This window comes from Centropristis striata, chromosome 20, assembly GCF_030273125.1.
Source record: "Centropristis striata isolate RG_2023a ecotype Rhode Island chromosome 20, C.striata_1.0, whole genome shotgun sequence".
Taxonomy (NCBI): Eukaryota; Metazoa; Chordata; class Actinopteri; order Perciformes; family Serranidae; genus Centropristis; species Centropristis striata.
Window position 1 is genome coordinate 4,493,260 of NC_081536.1, and position 21,754 is coordinate 4,515,013.

The following is a 21,754-nucleotide window of genomic DNA, read 5'->3' on the forward strand; positions in this document are numbered from 1 at the left end:
TGCCCTCTGCTGGTCACTGTTGATGATTTGGAAACTTTCGAACTGGAGCACGGAGCTATCACACTGGATGAATTACTGTGCTTCATTGGGAAATGTGTCTTGGTTTTAAGGTTGGAGGTCAAATGAGGAGCAAATTAATTTATTTGTTATTTAACACCATTCTTCATTTTAGATAGCTAGATACATCCTTTAGCGCATTTAACCCTATAAAGCCTGAACCGTGAAATAATTGCCAAAAAATTCTACATTTTCAAAACTGGAGTGTTTGTTGAACTGGCTAACATTTTTTTAAATTCAATATCAATTTTCATATATGAATTTAATTTGGATCATATCTGATACATCAGGTCTTTTTGTGCAATTTGTTGCTCACAATTTGCTTTTCTTGAACTCACATAATCATATAAAACCTAATATTTTTAACCAAATAAAACTTTGACTTTCCTTTTAACATTTTCCTCAAACATACAAAATATTTTTTTCCATATAAAACAACATCATACATCTGCTGATATGAAGTTTTCACGCAGCAATGACAGATGGAACCAGCAAATAATTTTTGTTACATCTGGTATTTTTGTGAAATTTGTTGCTCAGTTTTTTTAATCATCAATTCATGTATTCATCAGGTTTTTGATGATGTAGAGGTCTCAAAAACGTATGTATCAAATATGATACACTTGGCTTTATGGGGTTAAAGGGATCCAACGGCCTGTAGGTGGCAGTAGTGAGCAAGAGTGTTTGTTTTTCCTACAACCAACGAACTAAACCTGCGAGATTTTAGTAGATCTACAAACAATGTGCGCCCTCTGCTGGTCACTGTTGATGATTTGTAGATCGGTGAAATCTGTGAGGGGGCAGGGAAAAGGCTGTTTGCAGAAGTGAGCGTCTCCTACCTGCCTGCGCCAGTAGTGGCTACGTGTAATTCTAGAGGAAAAATGGCAGATAGAAAGAATAATAATGTCCCCAACACCAGTGCAAATTTACTTTTCAGCGGCGCTCCGGAGTTTAACTTTAACCTGCCTTTCATGCCAGTGAGTCAGGCCACTGGTCCGGCGGTGCTGTCAGGAGGTGAGAAGAAATACCGACAGAGGAAATGTCTAAACATTAGCGGTCGTTAGCATGCTAAGCTAGCTAGCTAACTAACTAAGTCTGTTCCTGTGCTGCTGTCAGCTGTCATTTAGTGTAAAAAAAGAAAGAGAAACAGAAAGAAACAGCGTGTCCGACATGACAGAGAGGTTAGCCTGGTTGACAGTGGTGTGTTTGGGTCCGACTGTCCTCTACATGGAGAGGATGTGCAGCTATTTGGGAACCAAGTGATGAAAACAATTTCTGTCTTTTAATTAGTCACATCCTTCTGCCTGAATTAGCTGCAGTTAAAGCTGTTAGTCAGGAGGCTTAGGACCAGATTTAAGAATAATGGGGACACGTCGGACAAAAGCACCAAAATTTTTCCACATGCTCTCCATCACTATAGGTTTCAATTTTTGGTAGGAGCCACTTCATCAAGATTGTGGATTGGAGATGGCACCCATATAAAGTCTATGAGAAACTCTATATCTTCCAAGCCACATAGAAGGTCAATCTTGGTGTCAAAATCTACATTTTCTGGGTCAAAGAATCATTTAAAGCTGTTGAGAATGTCACTAGATGACTCACTGTAAATAATTTGTTGATCAAGATCTGACATGAGATGAAAGCGTTCCCTTGATTTTTTTGAGCAGTGTACATGGCAGCTAGTCCTCACTCTCCCGTGAACATTGATTCCAAACATTTTCAACTCAGGATTCCCTGCTGCAGCACTTGAAGACCTACCAGTCTGGGTGAAAATGAACATATCTATTTGATCAAATAATCATCTAGTGATATTCTCAATAGCTTTAAATGATTCCTTGACCCAGAAAATGTAGATTTTGACACCAAGATTGACCTTCTAAGTGGCTTGGAAGATGTATTGGTTCTCATAGACTTTATATGGGTGCCATCTCCGATCCGCAATCTTGATGAAGTGGCTCCTACCAAAAATTTAAACCTATGGTGATAGAGAGTATAGGGGAAAAATTTGGTGCTTTTGTCCGGCGTGTCCCCTTTATTTGGCTAAGCCGCCTGACTATGTGAAATGGGTTATTTATTAAATGTTCCCACTTTTCCAGAATCCTCCTCGTCAAGTGTTTATTCTAATGAGTACTCAGTACTATAAATATACAGCTAACAGGTTGGTTGGTTGGTTAATCAATTACAGTGAGAAAGTGAAAGTGATTTAAATGTCCCTAATGTGAGAACTTGCTAGTCTCTGTTTTATATAATTGTAATTTGAATATCTTTAGGTTTTGGTTGGGTAAAAACCTGACATTTAAGGACATTTCCTCCTGGGCTCTGGGACATTTTGATGGCTATTTTTTTTCTGTTTTCTGTCATGTCATAGACTAAACCTTTTAAAATAAGCATTAGTTGCAGTAGGGCTGGGCGATATGTTGATATAAAAAAAAATATTGATATATTTCTAAATCTGATATGGAATTAGACCATATCGCATATATAGATATAGTTTCTAAAACATATATTTATTTACATCTAAATGCTGCCCTTACTAGGGTTTGTCATATTTAGTTATTTTGTAATGTTCGTTATTCTATTCTCATATGAATATATTTATTTCAGAAAGAGATTGGCCTATTTTATTTCATAGGTTATTTTTATATAAGATATTTTTTTTATTCAGATGTGCACTTTATGGAGCTTTGATTTTTTAAAAGGTACTCCTGTTGTTACAGTATTTATGTTCACTTAAATAAACGGTTTCAGTAAAACTACTTGTGACATGTCATACTTGACTTTGACTGAACATTTGCTCTCACTTTGTGATAAAAATATCGGGATATATATATCGTATATCGATATTCAGCCTAAATATATCGGGATATGACTTTTGGATCATATTGCCCAGCCCTAAGCTGCAGTCTTGCTGTTCTCTAGACCAGCTATTCTCAACCTTGGGGTCGGGACCCCAATTGGGGTCGCGAGATGATTTCTGGGGGTCGCCAAATCATTTGTTTTAGTCTTTTTGGTCACTTAATGTCTTTTTTTTGTTCATTTTGTGTCTTTTTTTGATCATTTTGTGGTCAATTTGTGTCTTTTTTGGTAATTTGGTTTCCTTTTTTTGGTCATTTTGTGTCTTTTTTAGGTCATTTTGTGTCTTTTTTTTTTGGTAATTTTGTGTCTTTTTTTGGTCATTTTGTGTCTTTTTTTTAGTCATTTTGTGTCTTTTTTTTTTGGTAATTTTGTGTCTTTTTGGTCATTTTGTGTCTTTTTTTAGTCATTTTGTGTCTTTTTTTGGTCATTTTGTGTCTTTTGTGGTCATTTTGTGTCTTTTTTTTAGTCATTTTGTGTCTTTTTTTTTGGTCATTTTGTGTCTTTTTTTTGGTCATTTTGTGTCTTTTGTGGTCATTTTGTGTCTTTTTTGGTCATTTTGTTTCTATTTTGGGTGATCTGAACTGTGCGTGTGACATTCTGTTCAGTGAGCGGGGGTCGTGGACAACATGCATGTTAAATTGGGGGTTGCGACTCAAAAAGGTTGAGAACTACTGCTCTAGACATCCTGTTTCCCCTGTTGTGTTTTGAATGTTCCCTGTTTAAATCACTGTTCAATCTATCAGATGATTCCACTGATGTTGGAGAAGAAGACAGCTTTCTAGGCCAGACCTCTGGGAACGGGCCAGCCCCCTCCACATTCAACTACTTCTCCAGCCCGGTAACCAGCAGTGACCCGTTCGCCGCCATCGGCCAGTCGCCATGCCCGCCGCCAGCGCTGTCAGCAGCACCGACACAACCAGGTCCGGTCTCTGTCCCCAGCTGTGTCAGCATGGCCCCACCCCCCCATCCAGGAGCACAAATGAGCCCTGTTGCTCCTCAAGCGTACGGCAGTTCAGTTTACCAGAGCCCTATGGGGCGTCACACTCCTCCCCCCACCACCATGACCCCACCGCCTCCCCAGATGCAGCATCAGAGTCATAATCCGTACCGACACACCCCCATCAGCAGCAGAGCCAGTCCGTATATTCCAGCTCCGGAAGTCCTGCCACCAACACATTCACCTCAGCAGAATCCATACGCTCTCAGCTCTGCGCCACAGACATTCCCCATGCCAGGACCCCCGTTCACAAAGGTAGAAATAAGCTAATCAGTGACTGTGTTGCATTTGTTTGTATCATCATTAACCCATTGAAGCCTGGAAAGCGGATACGTCGTTTTGTAGTATTTGTATAAGCTCTCAAATGCTTTTTGAATTTCATTTCTATCTGCTACAGAGGCTGAAAAATCTATTATTTAGTAGAAGCGTTGACACTTGTGTTAAATTTCCAGAAAAACTTCAGGTTTTAGGGGCTTATTTTAAAATCGCCCAGAGGTTTTACAGGCTTTTTAGGCGTCAATGGGTTAATGGAGAGTGATCAGTATCTTCTTTCTCGTCTCTTCAGCCTCCTCCCACACAGATGCCATCGCCTCCACCTGCAGCCACCACCGCCGGAGCGATCGTCCCCGCTGGTCCCATGATGCAGTACAACTACAACGTCTATGAGCCTGTTCAGCCTCACTGGTTCTACTGCAAGCTGGTGGAGTCAAAGAGCGTCTGGCTCCCTTTCAGTATCATTGACTCCCTTCAGCTGGAGGAGACATATAATTCAGGTGTGATGACACACCGCACGCACTATTGTGTAGAGGTGGGGAAAAAATTGATACAGTAGAGCAGCAGTTCCCAAACTTTTTTTAGCTGCGCACCCCCTTCTATGTCCAAACCGGGTTGATGCACCCCCACACCTTAAAAAACACAACAAAATGCAATAAGCTTTTTTATCGCCATATTAAAGGCGGCATGTTTAATCATGTTCAAATGACCAGAACACATATATAATAAAATAATCACAATCACAACAATGCGCTCTCGCATTTGAATTAATCTGAAACACCGTTTCAAAATAATGCAACAAAGGCAGAAGGCAGATGCATTCGGGTAAATGTTATATTTTGAGCCACATTGAACAAAAATTGCAGCATGTTTAAATGAGCGTGGACCTAACACAACCCGTCATCATAACACGAGTTGGAAAAATGGAATTATTTACACGTCTTTATTGTGTAATTGTGTAATTATCAGACCGCCATTACATTTTTCATCTCGCGCACCCCCAAGCAGCAGCCCGTGCACCCCTGGGGGTCCACGCACCACACTTTGGGAATCCCTGCAGTAGAGTATCATGATATTTTGCATGGCCGACAAGTATCGATATTTAGCGTTCTGACGGCCGGCGGACTCACTTTTAGGAATATACTGGAGATACTGGTATCATATGAAACATCTAAGAAATCTATAGGCACCATGTTCATCAGCGTATATAGTGTCGGTAAGTTGTTGAAATAATGGTGCAAAGTTTGGCTTTCTTAATGTTAGAGTTTTAAAAAATCAGAACAGTGAAGCTTAAATTTGATAAACTTTTGAAAGTTTGATAAAAATGCTGCAGTTGTCATCCATACATGTTTGATATCAGTTCAGTTCAGTTTGACTGAAGACAGTCTGTGGGTTGGACTGAAGTGAGATGAAAAGACTGAGAATTTTCTCTTATTTGACAAAACAATTCTTGATTGAATTTAATTTTGTGGACACAAAATGCAGTTACACAGTTAAATTGCAACATATTGTATCGCAAAACTCACCGTATCGCAAAATGCTTAAAATAGCAGTAATATCGTATTGTGACTCAAGTATCAGGATAAAATCGTATCATGGGGCCTCTGCTGATTCACACCTCTAATATTGCGTGAATGTTTCTCTCCAGAGAAATCAGAACATCTAACCATGACCGCCTCACAACAAAATTACACTGTGGTCTGTTTTATTCTTCCAGTTCAACCAGACCCAGAGAATGTGGTCATTCGTACAGATGGAGGCCGTTACGACGTGCAGCTGTACGACCGCATGCGGTCTGCAGTTTACTGGGACGAGGAGCCGACGGAGGTCCGGCGCTGCTCCTGGTTCTACAAAGGGGACACAGACAGTCGCTTTATTCCTTACTCTGAGGAGTTCAGTGACAAGTTGGAGGTTTGTCTCACAGCTACATCATAAAACTGATCTTTTTTGTTTTACACAGCTAGTTCTAGTTCCATCGAATTTGCAGTTCTTTTATCATAAATCATTGTAGACACTTACACTACCGGTTTTTAAAAGTTTTAGAACAGCCCAATTTTTCCATTTTTTTATTGAAATTCAAGCAGTTCAAGTCAAATGAACAGCTTGAAAGGGTACAAAGGTAAGTGATGAACTGCCAGAGGTAAATGAAAAAAGGTAAGCTTAACCAAAACTGAAAAATAATGTACATTTCAGAATTATACAAGTAGGCCTTTTTCAGGGAACAAGAAATGGGTTAACAACTTAACTCTATGGAGTCTTGGGCTATTTTGTCCATTTTTTTATTCTTTTCATGTCTTTGTAAGTCATTTTGTGTCTTTTTTTGGTCATTTTGTGTCTTTTTTTAGTCATTTTGTGTCTTTTTTTGTCATTTTGTGTCTTTTTTTTAGTCCTCAGTCCAACATAAAATGTGATTTTGAATCTTTTTTTTACTTTCAAAACACTATCATGCTCAATCAAGAATTTTAAATGTTGCAAATGTGCATTCATTTCCGAGTACACTGAGACATTAAACTGCATAATTTTCAATTCAATTCTGGAAAAGTTGGTGTGTTCTAAAACGTTTGACCAGTAGTGTATACAGAAAAAGTAAATAAATAATAATAAAAAAAACATATTTGTCTGTTACTTCAGGCCGAATATAAGAAAGCCGTGTCCACCAACCAGTGGCACCGCAGACTGGAGTTCCCATCAGGAGAGACCATTGTCATGCACAATCCAAAGGTAAACCCTCGTCTGATTAGCGTTCTGTGGTGGCTTTGTGTTAATTAATCCATGTGAGTTTGATTTAATGAGTTCTGTTTACCTCCTGTAGGTGATTGTGCAGTTTCAGGCCTCGTCCATGCCAGACGAGTGGGGCACAACTCAGGACGGGCAGACCAGGCCCAGAGTGGTGAAGAGAGGGATTGATGATGACCATGATGAAGTGCCGGATGGTAGTCAAGTTCCTTTGTACCAATTTAATTAACTCTTAAGTGCAGGCACTTAAAACTCAGTTTGCATCATGTCCTTTTAGAGTCCTTGTGGAAATAGAAATAAACAATACACTCATTGATCCGAGGACAATGCTTTTCTGAAAAAAATCCTAAGAATAACAGATCGTCAGGACTCTATAAAGTGAGATGAGGCGTTTAGAAAGACATTAGAGGAAGTGCAAGCTATCAGTCCACTTTACGAGGGACAATTAAGTCCGATTTAACCGAGAGGCCTTTTATTATCTGGTTGTAAATGTAATGTGGCTTAATTCTAACTTACTTCAGGTCAGATTTAAGGTGCATTTTATTATGTGAACAGGGGAATAAGTGACTGTGTAGATCAGTGAGTCGAGTAAAATGTAACATTTCCATCCTGTGCATGTTCTCCAGGTGAGCTCCCAACGGTGGATCACCTGGTGTTCATGGTCCATGGGATCGGTCCCGTGTGTGACCTGAGGTTTAGGAGCATGGTGGAGTGTGGTGAGTACCAAACAAGCCAAGGCTGAAATTCAGTTTGAACTCTTTTTGATTGATTGTCTTTATTTCGTACAGAAGCCCTGAACCGCAAGTGAAGAAATTTTTTTTTGAGATGTGATCTTGTTATTTCGAGATCATATCTCGTTATTTCAAGATAATATCTCATTATTTCGAGATAATACACCTATGTAAAAAAAAAAAAAAAAATTTTTTTTTACATAGGTGTGTTATCTCGAAATTCTTCAGATATTATCTCTAATATCTGAAGAAAAAACATTTTTTGGAAGATTTTTTTTTTTTTAATTCTTATTTTTTTTTTTTACATATGTGTATTATCTCGAAATAATGAGATATTATCTTGAAATAACAAATGATGACATCTCAAAAAAAAATTTCTTCACTTGCGGTTCAGGGCTTACGTAATTTCCAACATGCAAGCAATAAAAAAAAAAACAAGTTTAAATATTAATAGATGAATAAATAAAAAACAAAACAAAAAAGCAAAAAAATTGAAAAAACAGACACTTTCTGCAAGCTCGAAAGGGGGTAGGAAGAAGTAAAAAAAACTTATCGAGTCCTACCCCTTAACGGGTCAGTATATACATACATATATGAATAATCAATATAGTCACATACAAATATTATAAATAATTATATATATACATATACTATAAACAATTTATATTACATTGTGAATACCTATACATGTATATTGTAAATTACTATATATATATATAAATATTATAAACATAAATACGATTACCATGTATATTATAAAATTACAGTCTACATACGTCCATGTTACAGAGGCTTTTCTAAATTTCTGTACTTTGTAAAGATGATGTCTTTATTTCTGCACAGAGGCAGATAAAGATTAGGGAACACTAATATTAGTATTACTATTTACTTTTTGTAGAATTAGATTTGAGTGGTGGCTAATTTCAAATAACTCCAGAGCATTATAAAGCCAAAGTTTACTGAAAAAAGAAAAGATGTAATCATTTACAAAATTCACAACATGTTTTTTATTTTAACATATTGGATTAGCCTGCTTCCTACACGTGTTTATGTTGACGAAACTGACAAGTTGTATCAATTAAAATATGTTTATTTAATAAAAATCCATCCACGACTCCCAATCACTTTCCATCTTCAAGAAATCCCTTAAAACTCACCTCTTAAAAACTCACCTATTTATTTATTATTATTATTTATTTACTTTTTCTGTTATGTAAAGCGTCTTTGAGTGTTGATAAAGCACTATATAAAACTAATGTATTATTATTATTATTATAAAAATAATTTGTTTAGGGTGAAGATGTCACAAAACGCGTCAGACACTTGAAGCTTCATTAAAAACATCAATAAAAGCTTCATATTTTAGAGAACTACATTGAGTACAGCACTAAAGCAATCCTGTAGTTTGCCTGTATTAGTGTCACCATCATTTTGACCGTTTTTCTGAAATAAACTGTACAAATCCTTCCGCTTTCAGTGGACGACTTCCGCAACGTGTCACTGAAGCTGCTGCAAAGTCACTTTAAGAAGCCGGTGGATGAGCACGCCATCAGCAGGGTGGAGTTCCTGCCTGTCCAGTGGCACACGGCTCTACACGGAGACGCCACAGGGGTGGACAGGTGAGGAGGGACAGGTTAACTGTTTTTCACATCAACATTTGGTGATTATTATTAGCTGCTGTTTGAAGGGTTCAATTGAATGGTTATGAGCTCAAATTTGCATATACAGTCATGGAAAAAAATTATTAGACAAATGTTTTCCTCAATTTCTTGTTCATTTTAATGCCTGGTACAACTAAAGGTACATTTGTTTGAAAAAATATAATGATAACAACAGAAATAGCTCATAAGAGTTATTATACTGGCATTTGTGCAATGATTTCTAACGTCCTTACACATATTTTAACCCATTGACGCCTAAAACTTCCTGTAAAACCTCTGGGCGATTTTAAAATAAGCCCCTAAAACCTGAAGTTTTTCTGGAAATTCAACAGAAGTGTCAACGCTTCTACTAAATAATAGATTTTCAGCCTCTGTAGCAGATAGAAATGAAATTCAAAAAGTATTTGAGAGCTTATACAAATACTACAAAACGACGTATCCGCTTTCCAGGCTTCAAAGGGTTAATATTGTATCCTATTATTTTTGCTTGTTCACTGTTTTTGATGATGTTCTGTTATTTTTGTTTTAACTGTTGTATTGCCTCCATGATAATGTACCTTGTAAAGCACCTTGTTTTTGAAAGGTGCTATAGAAATATAGTATAAATAAATAAATAATGTATTATACGTCATTAATATTATATTATTTAGTTATTTATTATTTGTCCAAACAAATGTACCTTTAGCTTTACCAGGCATTAAATGAACAAGTAAGCAATGAGAAAACAACGGTGGTCTAATTATTTTTTTCCATGACTGTATATATAATTGCTTTGACGATAGTCTATCACTGAAATACTGCATGTGGAAATGTCAGATGCATCCAAAGTCCATTAGTTATACAAAAAGACAGCCAATTTATGGAAGTGAGTGAAGTTTTCTATCTTTTCTTACTGTCAGCAAAAGCTATAAAAAGGCCAAAACCAGCATTGCATTAGTAAGTCTCTCTCTTCTACCCAGCTCCAAGTGCATTTCTTTCTTTTGAAGACATAAATATTTAAATACAGTTCACAACAATATACTTTCAGTTAAAAAAAGCCTCAGTAATTTCCTCAAAAACAGCTGGCCACTGTGATCTTTATCCAAACCTTCTTGAGAGAAGAAAAGAGTTTGCTGGGGGACTATTTTGAGCTGTGGATTAATACTTATGCTCTTGTGCTCTTGTGACTCAGCAGCTTGTTTGGTTTGACTCAAAATAAACTACAGTGTGTGTTTGTGTTAATGAAGGAACATGTCAGGGCCCACACTCAATATACCTGTCTATTAAAGGATGTTTTATTTTAACGTTTTATTAACTATCCTGTTATTTCTTATTTCTCTTTTTGTAGAGTTATTATGCTCTAAAATGTACCAACAAACTATAGTTGATCCATTTTAAGCATTTTTTAGGCATTTCAAAAATTGACCATTTTTGACAAAGATCGACATACTATATTATGACTTTTTTCAGTTTTTGGACATTCCATAATATGGTGTTTTTCTGTAATTTCTGGCCATATTATGCTCTAATATGTATCAACAGACTATAATTAACCCATTTGAAGCAATTTTTCGGCATTTTAAAATTTGACAATTTTTTGACAAAACCGACATGTGAGGGGTCATTTTTGGTATTACCGTAATATGATGTTTTTTTCACTATTTTTGGGCAAACTATACTACCACATATTTGATATATGTGGTAGTATAGAGTAGAGTATAGAGTATAATTGGACCATTTCTAGCATTTTCAGGCATTTTAAAATTCAACCATTTTTGACAAAAATTGATGCACTATAGTGACTTTTTGTCAGTTTTTGGACATCCCATAATACAGTGTTTTTCTGAAGAAAAAAAATCTTTAAAAAACAGATAGTCAGGATACTGTAAACTGTCTATTAAAGGATATTTTATTTTAACATTTTATTAATTCTACCATTGTTTCTTATTTCTCTTTGTAGGAGGATCAAGAAGATTACGTTACCCAGCACTGGACGTTTACGTCACTTTACAAATGAGACTTTGTTAGATGTCCTCTTCTACAACAGTCCCACTTACTGCCAGACCATCATGGACACAGTTGCCCAAGAGATTAACAGACTTTACGCCCTGTTCATGACGAGGAACCCAGACTACAGAGGAGGCACGTCAGTGGCCGGGCACAGCTTAGGTAATAAAACAGGTTGATTATTAATTTCTACACCTTTAGCTTTATCTTCTCTTCAGTTCTTCATCAGATAGTTTCTCCTTTGCACTTGCAGGTTCTCTGATTCTCTTTGACCTGTTGTCAAATCAGAAGAATGGCTCCTCTGCCCAGGCTGTGCCTATCGTACCTACTGCTAATGGAGACACCAAACAGGTCAAACACCAGTTAACTGAACTTATTGAATATGCATCTTAACACCTATTATTCTGCTATCAGCTTTTTATTATGCAAGTATTAATTGTATACATTTTTTAGTTATTTAAATTCTGATGTGCATAATCAGTCATTTCTTAATAATGCTGCAAAACTGGCTAATATTAACATCATGTGCAATACAATTTTATATTATATTCATTATCATGTGCAATATATCTATTTATTACATCCTGCCATGTCATCTGCACTCAACTCACTTTATTCCATAGACGCTTTATTTTTATGTTGTTATAATTATATTTATATTATATATTGTTGCCCATTTTGTTCATTTTTAAAAAAATATTTTATCCTATATTGTTATTGTTTTGTAATTTTTTTTGTAACTTTGGAGCAGTCTGGAACCAGAATTTCCTTCGGGATGAATAAAGTTCTATCTTATCTTATACAAAATTGTAAATTGTGCCTCTGTCATCAGGTGGCAGCCCCCGTTACGCAGGGAAATAACGCCGTCAGCCCTCCAGCTGTGGAAGAGGAGCCCAAAGAAGAGGGGGAGGAGTTTCATGATCTTTCCGCCATGCTGGAACATCTGGGCTTGTCTGAGTACAAGAGCACCTTCGATGAGGAGAAGATTGATGAAGAATCTTTTGTAAGAATAAAAGCCTGCTTTTATTAAGATAAGATAAGATATGACTTTATTTATCCCGCAGTGGGGAAATTTAGTTGTCACAGCAGCTCAAGATACAGACACATAGATATAGAAAACAGAATAAAGAATATAAAAAATAAGACATATACAGTACAGGCCAAAAGCTTTTGGCCTGTACTGTACATACATTCTATACACATTATATACATACAATTCTGCTATTTGACATTGATTATTAATATATATTTTGTTTTTTTCAATGGTTTTCCTGACAGTAAATTTCAACAGTTAAGGCAACACTTTTGACTTCATAACAAAAGTGTTGCCTTAAATTTTTAAAGTCCAGCTGGGTTTGTGGTCTAGGACATCGGCAATGTTGCAAAAAAAATAAATGCAGTGGTCTAAATTTTGAAAAGAGGATGATTTGATGTTTCACATTGTCATTTTCTGGCGCTCTTGCAGCTTATGTGCACTGTTGAGGACCTGAAAGAGATGGGGATCCCACTGGGTCCCAGGAAAAAGATCGCCAAGTTTGTCAAAGAACGAGTGAATAAGCAGGTACGTTCGTCTCTTGAGCACCAGACTGGTGAGACTTGCAAACCAATAAATCATTAGATTAATCTCTTTTATGTGTGTCTGTCTTGGTGTGATGTGTGCAGGCTGCACGTCAGGCAGCCCAGGAGAAGAAAGCGGAGGTCAAAGAGGTCAGTCCGGTTGCGGCGCCCGCTCCAGCAGCTGAAGCTCCTCCTGATCCCTCCGTCAAGAAGCTTCCAGTGGGAAACACCGTCTCCGTCCACGTCGACTACAACTACTTTGAAGTTGGCACTGGACAGGTAAAAGAGGGAAAATGTCAAAGCTGATTCTAAACGTAGTGTAAAGGTCTCTGTAGGTTCATAGGTTGGAAGCCCAGGAGTAAACACACACTGGAGATAAAGTAAGCTCTCAATACCTCAATATAATTACACACCTAACACTTTAACCCATTGACGCCTAAAACACCTGTAAAAACCTCTGGGCGATTTTAAAATAAGCCCCTAAAACCTGAAGTTTTTCTGGAAATTCAACAGAAGTGTCAACGCTTCTACTAAATAATAGATTTTTCAGCCTCTGTAGCAGATAGAAATTAAATTCCAAAAGTATTTCAGAGCTTATACAAATACTACAAAACGACGTATCCGCTTTCCAGGCTTCAATGGGTTAACACTTAAGGCAAGGCAAGGCAAGGCAAGTTTATTTGTATAGCACAATTCAACACAAGGTAATTCAAAGTGCTTTACATACACATTAAAAACAGCAAGACACAATTGAAAACAGTAAAAACAGTCAATTAAAACATGGAAATAGAAATAAAAATATAAATAGGATAAAATAAGATACAGCAGGATAAAAAAAGAGATAAAATAATTAAAAGCACAAGTCAAATTAAGCAACTTAAGCACTCTGCACTTTAATCAACCCTTTGATATAATAAACATAGCGTTTAACACTAGTGAAATACGTTTGGTTCCCTGACCCTTGACCCCTGGCCTGTATGTTCCATGATCCACTATACTTTTCATTGTTCTTGCTTCTCTTTTTCTTTTCTGTTCTATTGTGCTCAAGGACACGTTTTCTCTCCTCCTGCTCATTCTGGCCATGAAGGCCAACTGCCAACTTGTTGTTATCGATGTTTTATTGATTTTATTGTTATTGTTATGGTATTGACATCAACCTGCCAAAGGGCCTAAAGATGGAAATTAGCTGTTGGCTATAATCTTGCATATTTACATGTATATGTTCATTAATATGTATTGTCCCTGTTTTAAATAAATAAACTCAAACTCAAACAGGAAATCAGTTAGAGTGAGCCACGAACACTATAAAAGCTTACATTTTATTATTTTTGGGCTCGGCCCGCCCACATACCAGCTACTAATAACAGCTGTTCACCATGTTTGTTGTACACAATGTGTGTGTGTGTGTGTTGTTCTTACGGACACAAATCTATAAGTTACCAAGCCTAAACATGAGTTGAGAACCCAAACCGTGCCCTCGTAAATCTGTGGTAAAAGGATTATTAAATCACCAGCGAAGTGGAAAGTTACATTTACTCAGCAGAAGCATAATTATCCAAATTGTTGTTTTCCTCCTGCAGGTGTCCGTGGTCTACCACGCTCTGGACTTCGAGCCGATGAATTTCTTTGCCCTGGGTTCTCCGATCGGCATGTTCCTGACGGTGCGAGGACTGGAAAAGATTGGAGAGATGTACCAGCTGCCCACCTGCAAAGGATTCTTCAATATTTACCATCCGGTAAGCAGCTCTAAACCCTGTATAACCTGAAGGAGTTACTGCTAATTAAGCTCCAGATGCTTCCTAGTGATTTTCCTGCTGGAGTTGCAATCTGAGCTTCTGGGGGCAACGACAGTATTTCTGGGTTCTTGTGTAGTTGGATTACAGACATCCAGGCCAGGACTTCTTTTTTATTTTTTTCATTTTTTTATTTTATTTTGTGAGAGCATTATCATACAGTGCTTACTTTCAGACAATATACAATAGTATTTCTCGCACTCACAATCAAGGTTTTTTGTTTACAAAACAAGAAACAAGATACAGAAAGTTAAACGTATTACATTTGAGAACTTTGAACAAACTGGGAAAGGTAGACATATGTTAAAGAGCAAATAGAAAAAAGAAAAAGAAATTATCCACCATGGAGTTTCAAAATGAAATATAAGTAATACAAACTAATCATTAGACCCAATAAAACATAGTACAATGTTGCAGTACAAAACAGCATTACAGGATCATCCTTACAGTACTTCTGTCTGGGCCAGGACTACTACTACTACTACTACTACTACTACTACTACTTCTTCTTCTTCTTCTTCTTCTTCTTCTTCTTCTTCTTCTTCTTCTTCTTCTTCTTCTTCTTCTTCTTCTTCTTCTTCTTCTTCTTCTTCTTCTTCTTCTTCTTCTTCTTCTTCTTCTTCTTCTTCTTCTTCTTCTTCTTCTTCTTCTTCTTCTTCTTCTTCTTCTTCTTCTCCTCCTCCTCCTCCTCCTCCTCCTCCTCCTCCTCCTCCTCCTCCTCCTCCTCCTCCTCCTCCTCCTCCTCCTCCTCCTCCTCCTCCTCCTCCTCCTCCTCCTCCTCCTCCTCCTCCTCCTCCTCCTCCTCCTTCTTCTTCTTCTTCTTCTTCTTCTTCTTCTTCTTCTTCTTCTGTGTGCTGTTTATTGTTCACAGTCTGATCAGCAGCTTAAGATGCAAGAATGGAGTCAGCGTTGAGAGATCTGCAACCAGATTGGTTCACAAGTAGCCAGTTTATGATGGATATTTGAATGCAGATGCTTTTTTAAAAAGGCAAAATAATCATAAGATGATAGCTGATTGGTCCAGAGTTTGCATTTCAGTCAGTGTTTGCTTTCCACGTGGACTGTTTACCTTACAGCCAAATCCTGTTCAAACGGGATTGGTCAACACTGCTCAGACTGCAAACAGAAACCAGAACCTAAATGTTGTCCCATTTCCTGCAGATATCTGCATTCATATGCAGATGTTTGTTTATAGAGATTATTTGAGTTGTAGCTCCTTTATTAGAGAGGGAGATATGACTTTATTTATTCCGCAGTGGGGACATTTTGTTGTCACAGCAGCTCACGATACAGACACGTAGACATAGAAAACAGAATAAAGAATATAAAAAATAAGACATATTGTTTTTGATTGTAGGCTTGTACATATTACAGGGTTTGTACAAAGTATTTAGAGTTTTGAAAATGCTTAATTTAAACCATTATGTTGCAAAGGTTAGGAATATGCCTGAATTTGAATATACTTCTTGAAAAATGATTATTTATTTTAACATAATCCAATGTTTCATCCACACAATCACTCATGTAAATAAATATGTGAAATGAAACTCAACATATTTTTCTGTTGTCCTCTGCTGATCTCTTTCTCTGGAAATTAACAGTCATGAAATGATCATGATCAAATCATAAATTCAAAGTTAATATGAACAGCTGGTAAAATAAACAAAGTGACAATATACATTAATTGCTGTAGATTTAGATGTAAATATGTCAAAACTCTGGAAATTGTCATTTTAGGTGTTTTAAAAGTGCTTTAATTTTACTGTTAAGATGCACAAACCCTGGTTTTATTATTAATAAACCTTTATTTAAGCAGGAAAGGTCCCATTGAGATTTAAAAAATATCTCTTTTTAAAGGGAGTCCTGGCCAAGACAGAACAGCAGCACAAACAAAGATCAAGTCAAAACAAAACAGACACAAAACACACAGATGCTTTTGCAACACACAGTGTTCTATGACTCTAACCCTAACCCAATTTTCAATAAATGAGTCTCTTTTCTAAATTACTATCTGACTCATTTTCTTCCAGTTGGACCCGGTGGCGTACAGGATTGAGCCCATGATTATCCCAGACATGGACTTGAAGCCTGTTTTGGTCCCACATCACAAAGGGAGGAAGAGGCTTCATCTGGGTACGACTCACTCACCACTCTCTGCTTACATCACATCATATAGATAGACGGCTATACTTAACTTACTGTTGCTACAAGGAAATGAAAGTATGCCATGAGTTAATACATCCTGACACAGTTCCATGTCTTCAGGGGAGCAGACACCGACTTGTTTAGTCTTACTACAGTCATGCTCTGCTCCTCATGGGTGGAGTGCCCTAATTTGTGTGGTGGTGACAAAATACAAAGACTCTATTCTTACATTCAAAGTGCTGTGGCATAAAAAAAACACAGAGAAGTGATTTTCTCCTGCTTTTGCAGAAAAGTGTAAGCTGAAATGAAGTCTCTGAAATGTTCACATTAAGAGTGTAGGAGCTATTTCATTAGTTGGATTATTATAGTTTTATTGTTTATGTTGTATTTATTTTTGTGTACACTGGGGCACTAAGCACCAACCAAACAGGTTTTGGGCATTGATAAAGTCAGCAGGTGCATTTTCGAGTCCATTTTAAGATTCTTTTATTTGTTTTTAAATCTTTAAATAGTCTCGCCCCGCCTTACCTCTCTGAGCTCCTCCATCCCTAATTCAGTTGGATAAAGCTACAGTTTGCAAATTGAAAGTTGCAATAACACAGAAATAAAAACACAGAAATACAAGAGTATGAATTTGAGCAAAACTAGCTTGCTATATCAAACCTTGCTAGCATGAATTACTAGGTTTAATTTTATCAAAAACTTATTTAAACACAAAACACATTTAAATCTGCAAGATTACTGTGAAAACTAACCTCATGCCTCTTCAGGGACTAAAACATAAAACATTGAACTCCTTGATATTATTGTTACAATATCTTAATCAATCTTTACAATAATCTTAAGTTTTACCATAGACAAGAAGTCTCTTTCGTCCTTTCAAAATAAAAGCGTCCGTTATCAAAACAGGCATAGTACTATATATATATATTATTTTGCCCATGAATGCATGTTTTTATACATGCTGGAGTATGTATAAAACAAAGCCATTGATCATTTAATTGATCGTTAACATTATAGATAATCGAGTTGGCACCCATCACTACTTTGAATTGGAAACTAGATGAACAAAAACATGAATCCTGCCTGCACAATGGACTTCTTTTTGCCTGAGTACATCCTAATCAGACTGGTGCATCAGTGGCCTTTTGTGCAGGTTTCAAAGGTGAAAGAACTATCTTACAAAAAAGACACGACAAAGAGGACAATATGGGCAACTGGTGGAATAAATGTCTAATAATTGGTCAAGTATAATGGATGTATCTCTGTGAAGATAAGTGTTGGAAACCTTAATCAATCAGTGATGGATGTCTTTGTGTTTCAGAGCTGAAGGAGAGTCTCACCAGGATGGGCTCTGACCTGAAGCAGGGTTTCATCAGCTCCCTGAGGAGCGCCTGGCAGACGCTCAATGATTTCGCTCGCGCTCACACCTCCACCGCCCAGCTTCAGGCCGAGCTGGCCATGGTAGCCAATCAGATCGAAGAACAGGAGCAGCGGGCGCGGGAGGGTGAGTTTCTCTGATTTGTGACTCTTCGATCAAGCTGTTTTCTGTATTGTGAGATATTTTCTAACTCCATCCTGGTTTTTTCTCACAGAGCAAAAGATCCCAGAGGGCCCTGAGCCAACAAAAGAAGAGGAGCCTCAGGTGAAGGTGGGGATGCTGAACGGAGGGAACCGCATCGACTACGTGCTGCAGGAGAAACCCATCGAGAGCTTCAACGAGTACCTGTTCGCCCTCCAGAGTCACCTCTGCTACTGGTACGGAGGACTTTTCACATTAAGATTAACATTCCTGTATTAGTCCCACACAAGGTTATAATAGTTTTGGATTTTTCATTAGTTTTAGTTTTAATTTCGTTGTCAATTTTTGTTTTCAAATTCAGTTAGTTTTAATTCGTTTTTAGAGTGAGTTTGCTAGTTTTGATTAGTTTTATTTTTTGGTTTTTATTAGTTTTAGTGTTAGTTTTAGTTTTTTTGTAATGGGGTATTTGTTGGGTGCCAGATTCAATAAGGTCACAATAAATGTTTCCTTTATTTCCTTTGTCTGATCCATCTCAGCCCCAATAAGTTTATTAAGTCATAAAACCAGATAGATGAAATAGATTTCATATCAACCAAAAAGGTTTATGTATGAAAAAAGTTGACAAAGATGAAAACTAAGGAAATTTTCACTATAATTTTAGTTAGTTTTGTAACCACACAATACAGTTTTATTTCAGTTAACGAAAATGTTTTTTCAATTCTAGTTTTCGTTATTTCGTTAGTTTTCGTTAACTATAATAACCTTGGTCCCACAATGGGGAAATTCAACCGCTATTTTAAGTGTAAAGTTTAAATTCAGTCCCTCCACTAACTTACAATTTGAACAAGAACTACTATTGTGATAATTGAATTGAAATATTAATTGAATAGATCATTTTTCAAACAAAAATACAGATTCAGCTTCTCAGATGTAAGAATTTGCCGCTATTTGTCTGACTACCTACACCAAACTTTATAATCCCATCTAATTATTCAGCAATCATGATGATTTCAGCGCTCCAGTCTGTCTGTTTAATGCCTTGCAACCATAAATATCTCTGTCTAGCTTCAAAGGGCATCTTCCATGAAAGTAATTGATAAGAATGAACGCCTTTCTTTTTCTGTTCTGACAGAAAAGAAAGACGGCACAGCCAGACATCGTTGCCCCTGACACTAGTCTGTTTTCCTCCGTTTCCTTATTGTTTTTATAGATCGCAACTGTTTTCCTCTGAGTTTTTTGCCACCAGTCTGTGCAGGCAGCTGCCAGTGACGTAGACTACAAATATATATAGAGCATAGCTGCTAATTCATGTTAGCATTAATTGGAGCATTAACTGGGATGTTAGTTTTGGCTAGCAAAAAAACAAAACCAAAATGTATCTTTCTTACCTCAGAAAACTGAGCAGCGACTCCTTGGAGTGTCTGTTAGTCCAACCAAACACTGAACAAGACATTTTTACTGAACAAAACGTTCAAATAAACTGTCATTGAGTGAAAATACAGTGAAAGGGTCAAAGTTATGAGACCAAACCTGTAAACGTCCTCTTTTCTATCTATATAACGTTATATATAACTTTATTGACACGTTGCCGTGGATACGCATTGCTTTGCTTCTCTCCTGGTGACGGCTCGCCTTGTCAGTGACCTGTAGCCACGCCCCAAATCATACGATTCTTTATCTCCTATTTTCTTCTAAATGGGGCCATTATTAGAACTATTGACATCAAATTGTCTTGAAGATCATTTTTAACTAGTGATTGAGACCATAGTGTTGTCCTGAAAAAAATGTTCTGAGGTAATAAATCAAGTGAGAAGTTTTCAAATTTTGCACTGAAATGAATGGGCAGATTTTTTTTGCAGCCAAACTTAGCGCCCCCTGCTGGAATTTTCGGTGGATTGCAGGTTTAAGGCACTTCCTGGTTGGCCTCCATGCTCAGACATGGAGATTGCCGCCTGATATAGACCTTTGATAGCAAACATAGGTTTAGTAGGAAAAATGGGTTTGAATAAAAAAAAAATAAAGTTGGCTGAATTAATCTGTTTAGCTGATTTAAGGTTCTTGCTATTGTGAATAATGCCACACTAATCACTTAATCAGACAGCTGACACATGTGCTTTTCCTGCTATAAGTCTTAATGTCTCCCATGAAAAAACAGAGCTGAAACCAAAGCAGCTTAATAGAATTCAGCCCTCGTTTGATCATTTCCACCTGTGCTTGTCCTGTCAGGCCTGCAGCTCAGCCACTGTGAGCAGATGACGCTACATGCTTTGTATTAACACGCGTTTTGTTTTTCAGGACGTCTGAAGACACAGCGCTGCTCATCCTGAAAGAGATCTACAAGACCATGGGCGTCCATCCAGAACAGCTAGCACATTAATTCAATGATAATAAGCCTGTTGAAACTTCCCATTTGATTTATTTCATGTTCGTTTTCCTGGATTTTGATTTTTCTATTATTTTCTTTTATTTTCTATTCATGTAGTTTATTGTATACAGACTAATAATACAAGTGTATTATGCCATTTGTCTTAAATTAAGAATACAAATGAGCTTGTAGATTCAAAGACACTTGACATGTTTGATATTACATTTTTATAGTATAAATTATAGAACTGGTCGAGGTTTACGCGACAATATGTTTCATCAAATCATATGAAGAAATGACTTAAGTGCAGCCTTCTGTACGTTTTATTTAATAGCCAAAAATTTCAAAATAAATCATTTCCTTGCACAGCTTCTGTATGTTTGAACTGTTGTGAAATGCTGAGAGGAAGACATGTAACATTTCTCCTGCAGGGCGAGGAGACTGCAAGACTATGTACAAAAAAGCTGGAATATTAGCAAAAACATTGATAAAAAGAATTACAGTACAGGATGAGATGCAAGAGTAAACTGCTTTCATTGTGAGAAAAATAAAGCACTTCTTGCCTGTTCTGTTGGGTTTTTACAGCTGTACTCATTAACATCACACCTCCATCTTAAACAGTTCAGCTCTCATTATGAGATGGAATAACATTTCATGTCACCTTAAGCATGTAGGCACGTACGACAAAGTATTCAACAAGTATGAAACAAAAGAAACATTAGAAAGTATTTACAGGAGTGGCCGTAACATTCAAACTCAGTCCAGTATTAGGAATCATGATGCGAGTCATTCTCACTGGGCATAAATCGTATTAATAATGTTATTTAGACAGTAATACTGGTCCACATAGACCTGATATCATAGCGCTGCATGCTATAAGAACATCTTTGTTCCGGGCTCTTTAACTATTTAATCAGCATGCTTCTCTGTTAACTGATCACTCAGGAAGCAAAGGAAGATAGTGACTGACTGTCACGTAAAAACACAACAAATTCCCTTTTTTTTTTACCACAATACCAGTCTGAAACGATCTATAAATATAATACTAACAGAACAACTCCATACACATCGCCAA

The 21,754-nt window shown here is 37.0% G+C and overlaps 1 protein-coding gene across 1 annotated transcript; it reads left to right on the plus strand.

Moving 5' to 3' along the window:
- The first annotated feature begins 821 nt into the window (after positions 1-821).
- Positions 822-21,020, plus strand: sec23ip (SEC23 interacting protein). The gene is made up of 18 exons (XM_059359551.1): positions 822-1,071; positions 3,657-4,165; positions 4,476-4,683; positions 5,901-6,094; positions 6,815-6,904; positions 6,996-7,116; positions 7,546-7,635; positions 9,128-9,269; positions 11,251-11,459; positions 11,551-11,648; positions 12,130-12,300; positions 12,763-12,858; positions 12,960-13,133; positions 14,435-14,590; positions 16,678-16,780; positions 18,117-18,299; positions 18,388-18,550; positions 20,610-21,020. Exons 1-18 carry the CDS (start codon positions 939-941, stop codon positions 20,689-20,691), a joined length of 2,922 nt encoding a protein of 973 aa, XP_059215534.1. The 5' UTR covers positions 822-938; the 3' UTR covers positions 20,692-21,020.
- The last annotated feature ends 734 nt before the right edge of the window (positions 21,021-21,754 follow it).

Bases quoted from the DNA above. Each gene is read 5' to 3' on its own strand.
- sec23ip (XM_059359551.1), top strand. From the start codon at position 939: ATGGCAGATAGAAAGAATAATAATGTCCCCAACACCAGTGCAAATTTA. The intron at 1,072-3,656 runs GTGAGAAGAAAT...TCAATCTATCAG, and splicing joins TCCGGCGGTGCTGTCAGGAG to ATGATTCCACTGATGTTGGA. The intron at 12,859-12,959 runs GTACGTTCGTCT...TGATGTGTGCAG, and splicing joins AAGAACGAGTGAATAAGCAG to GCTGCACGTCAGGCAGCCCA.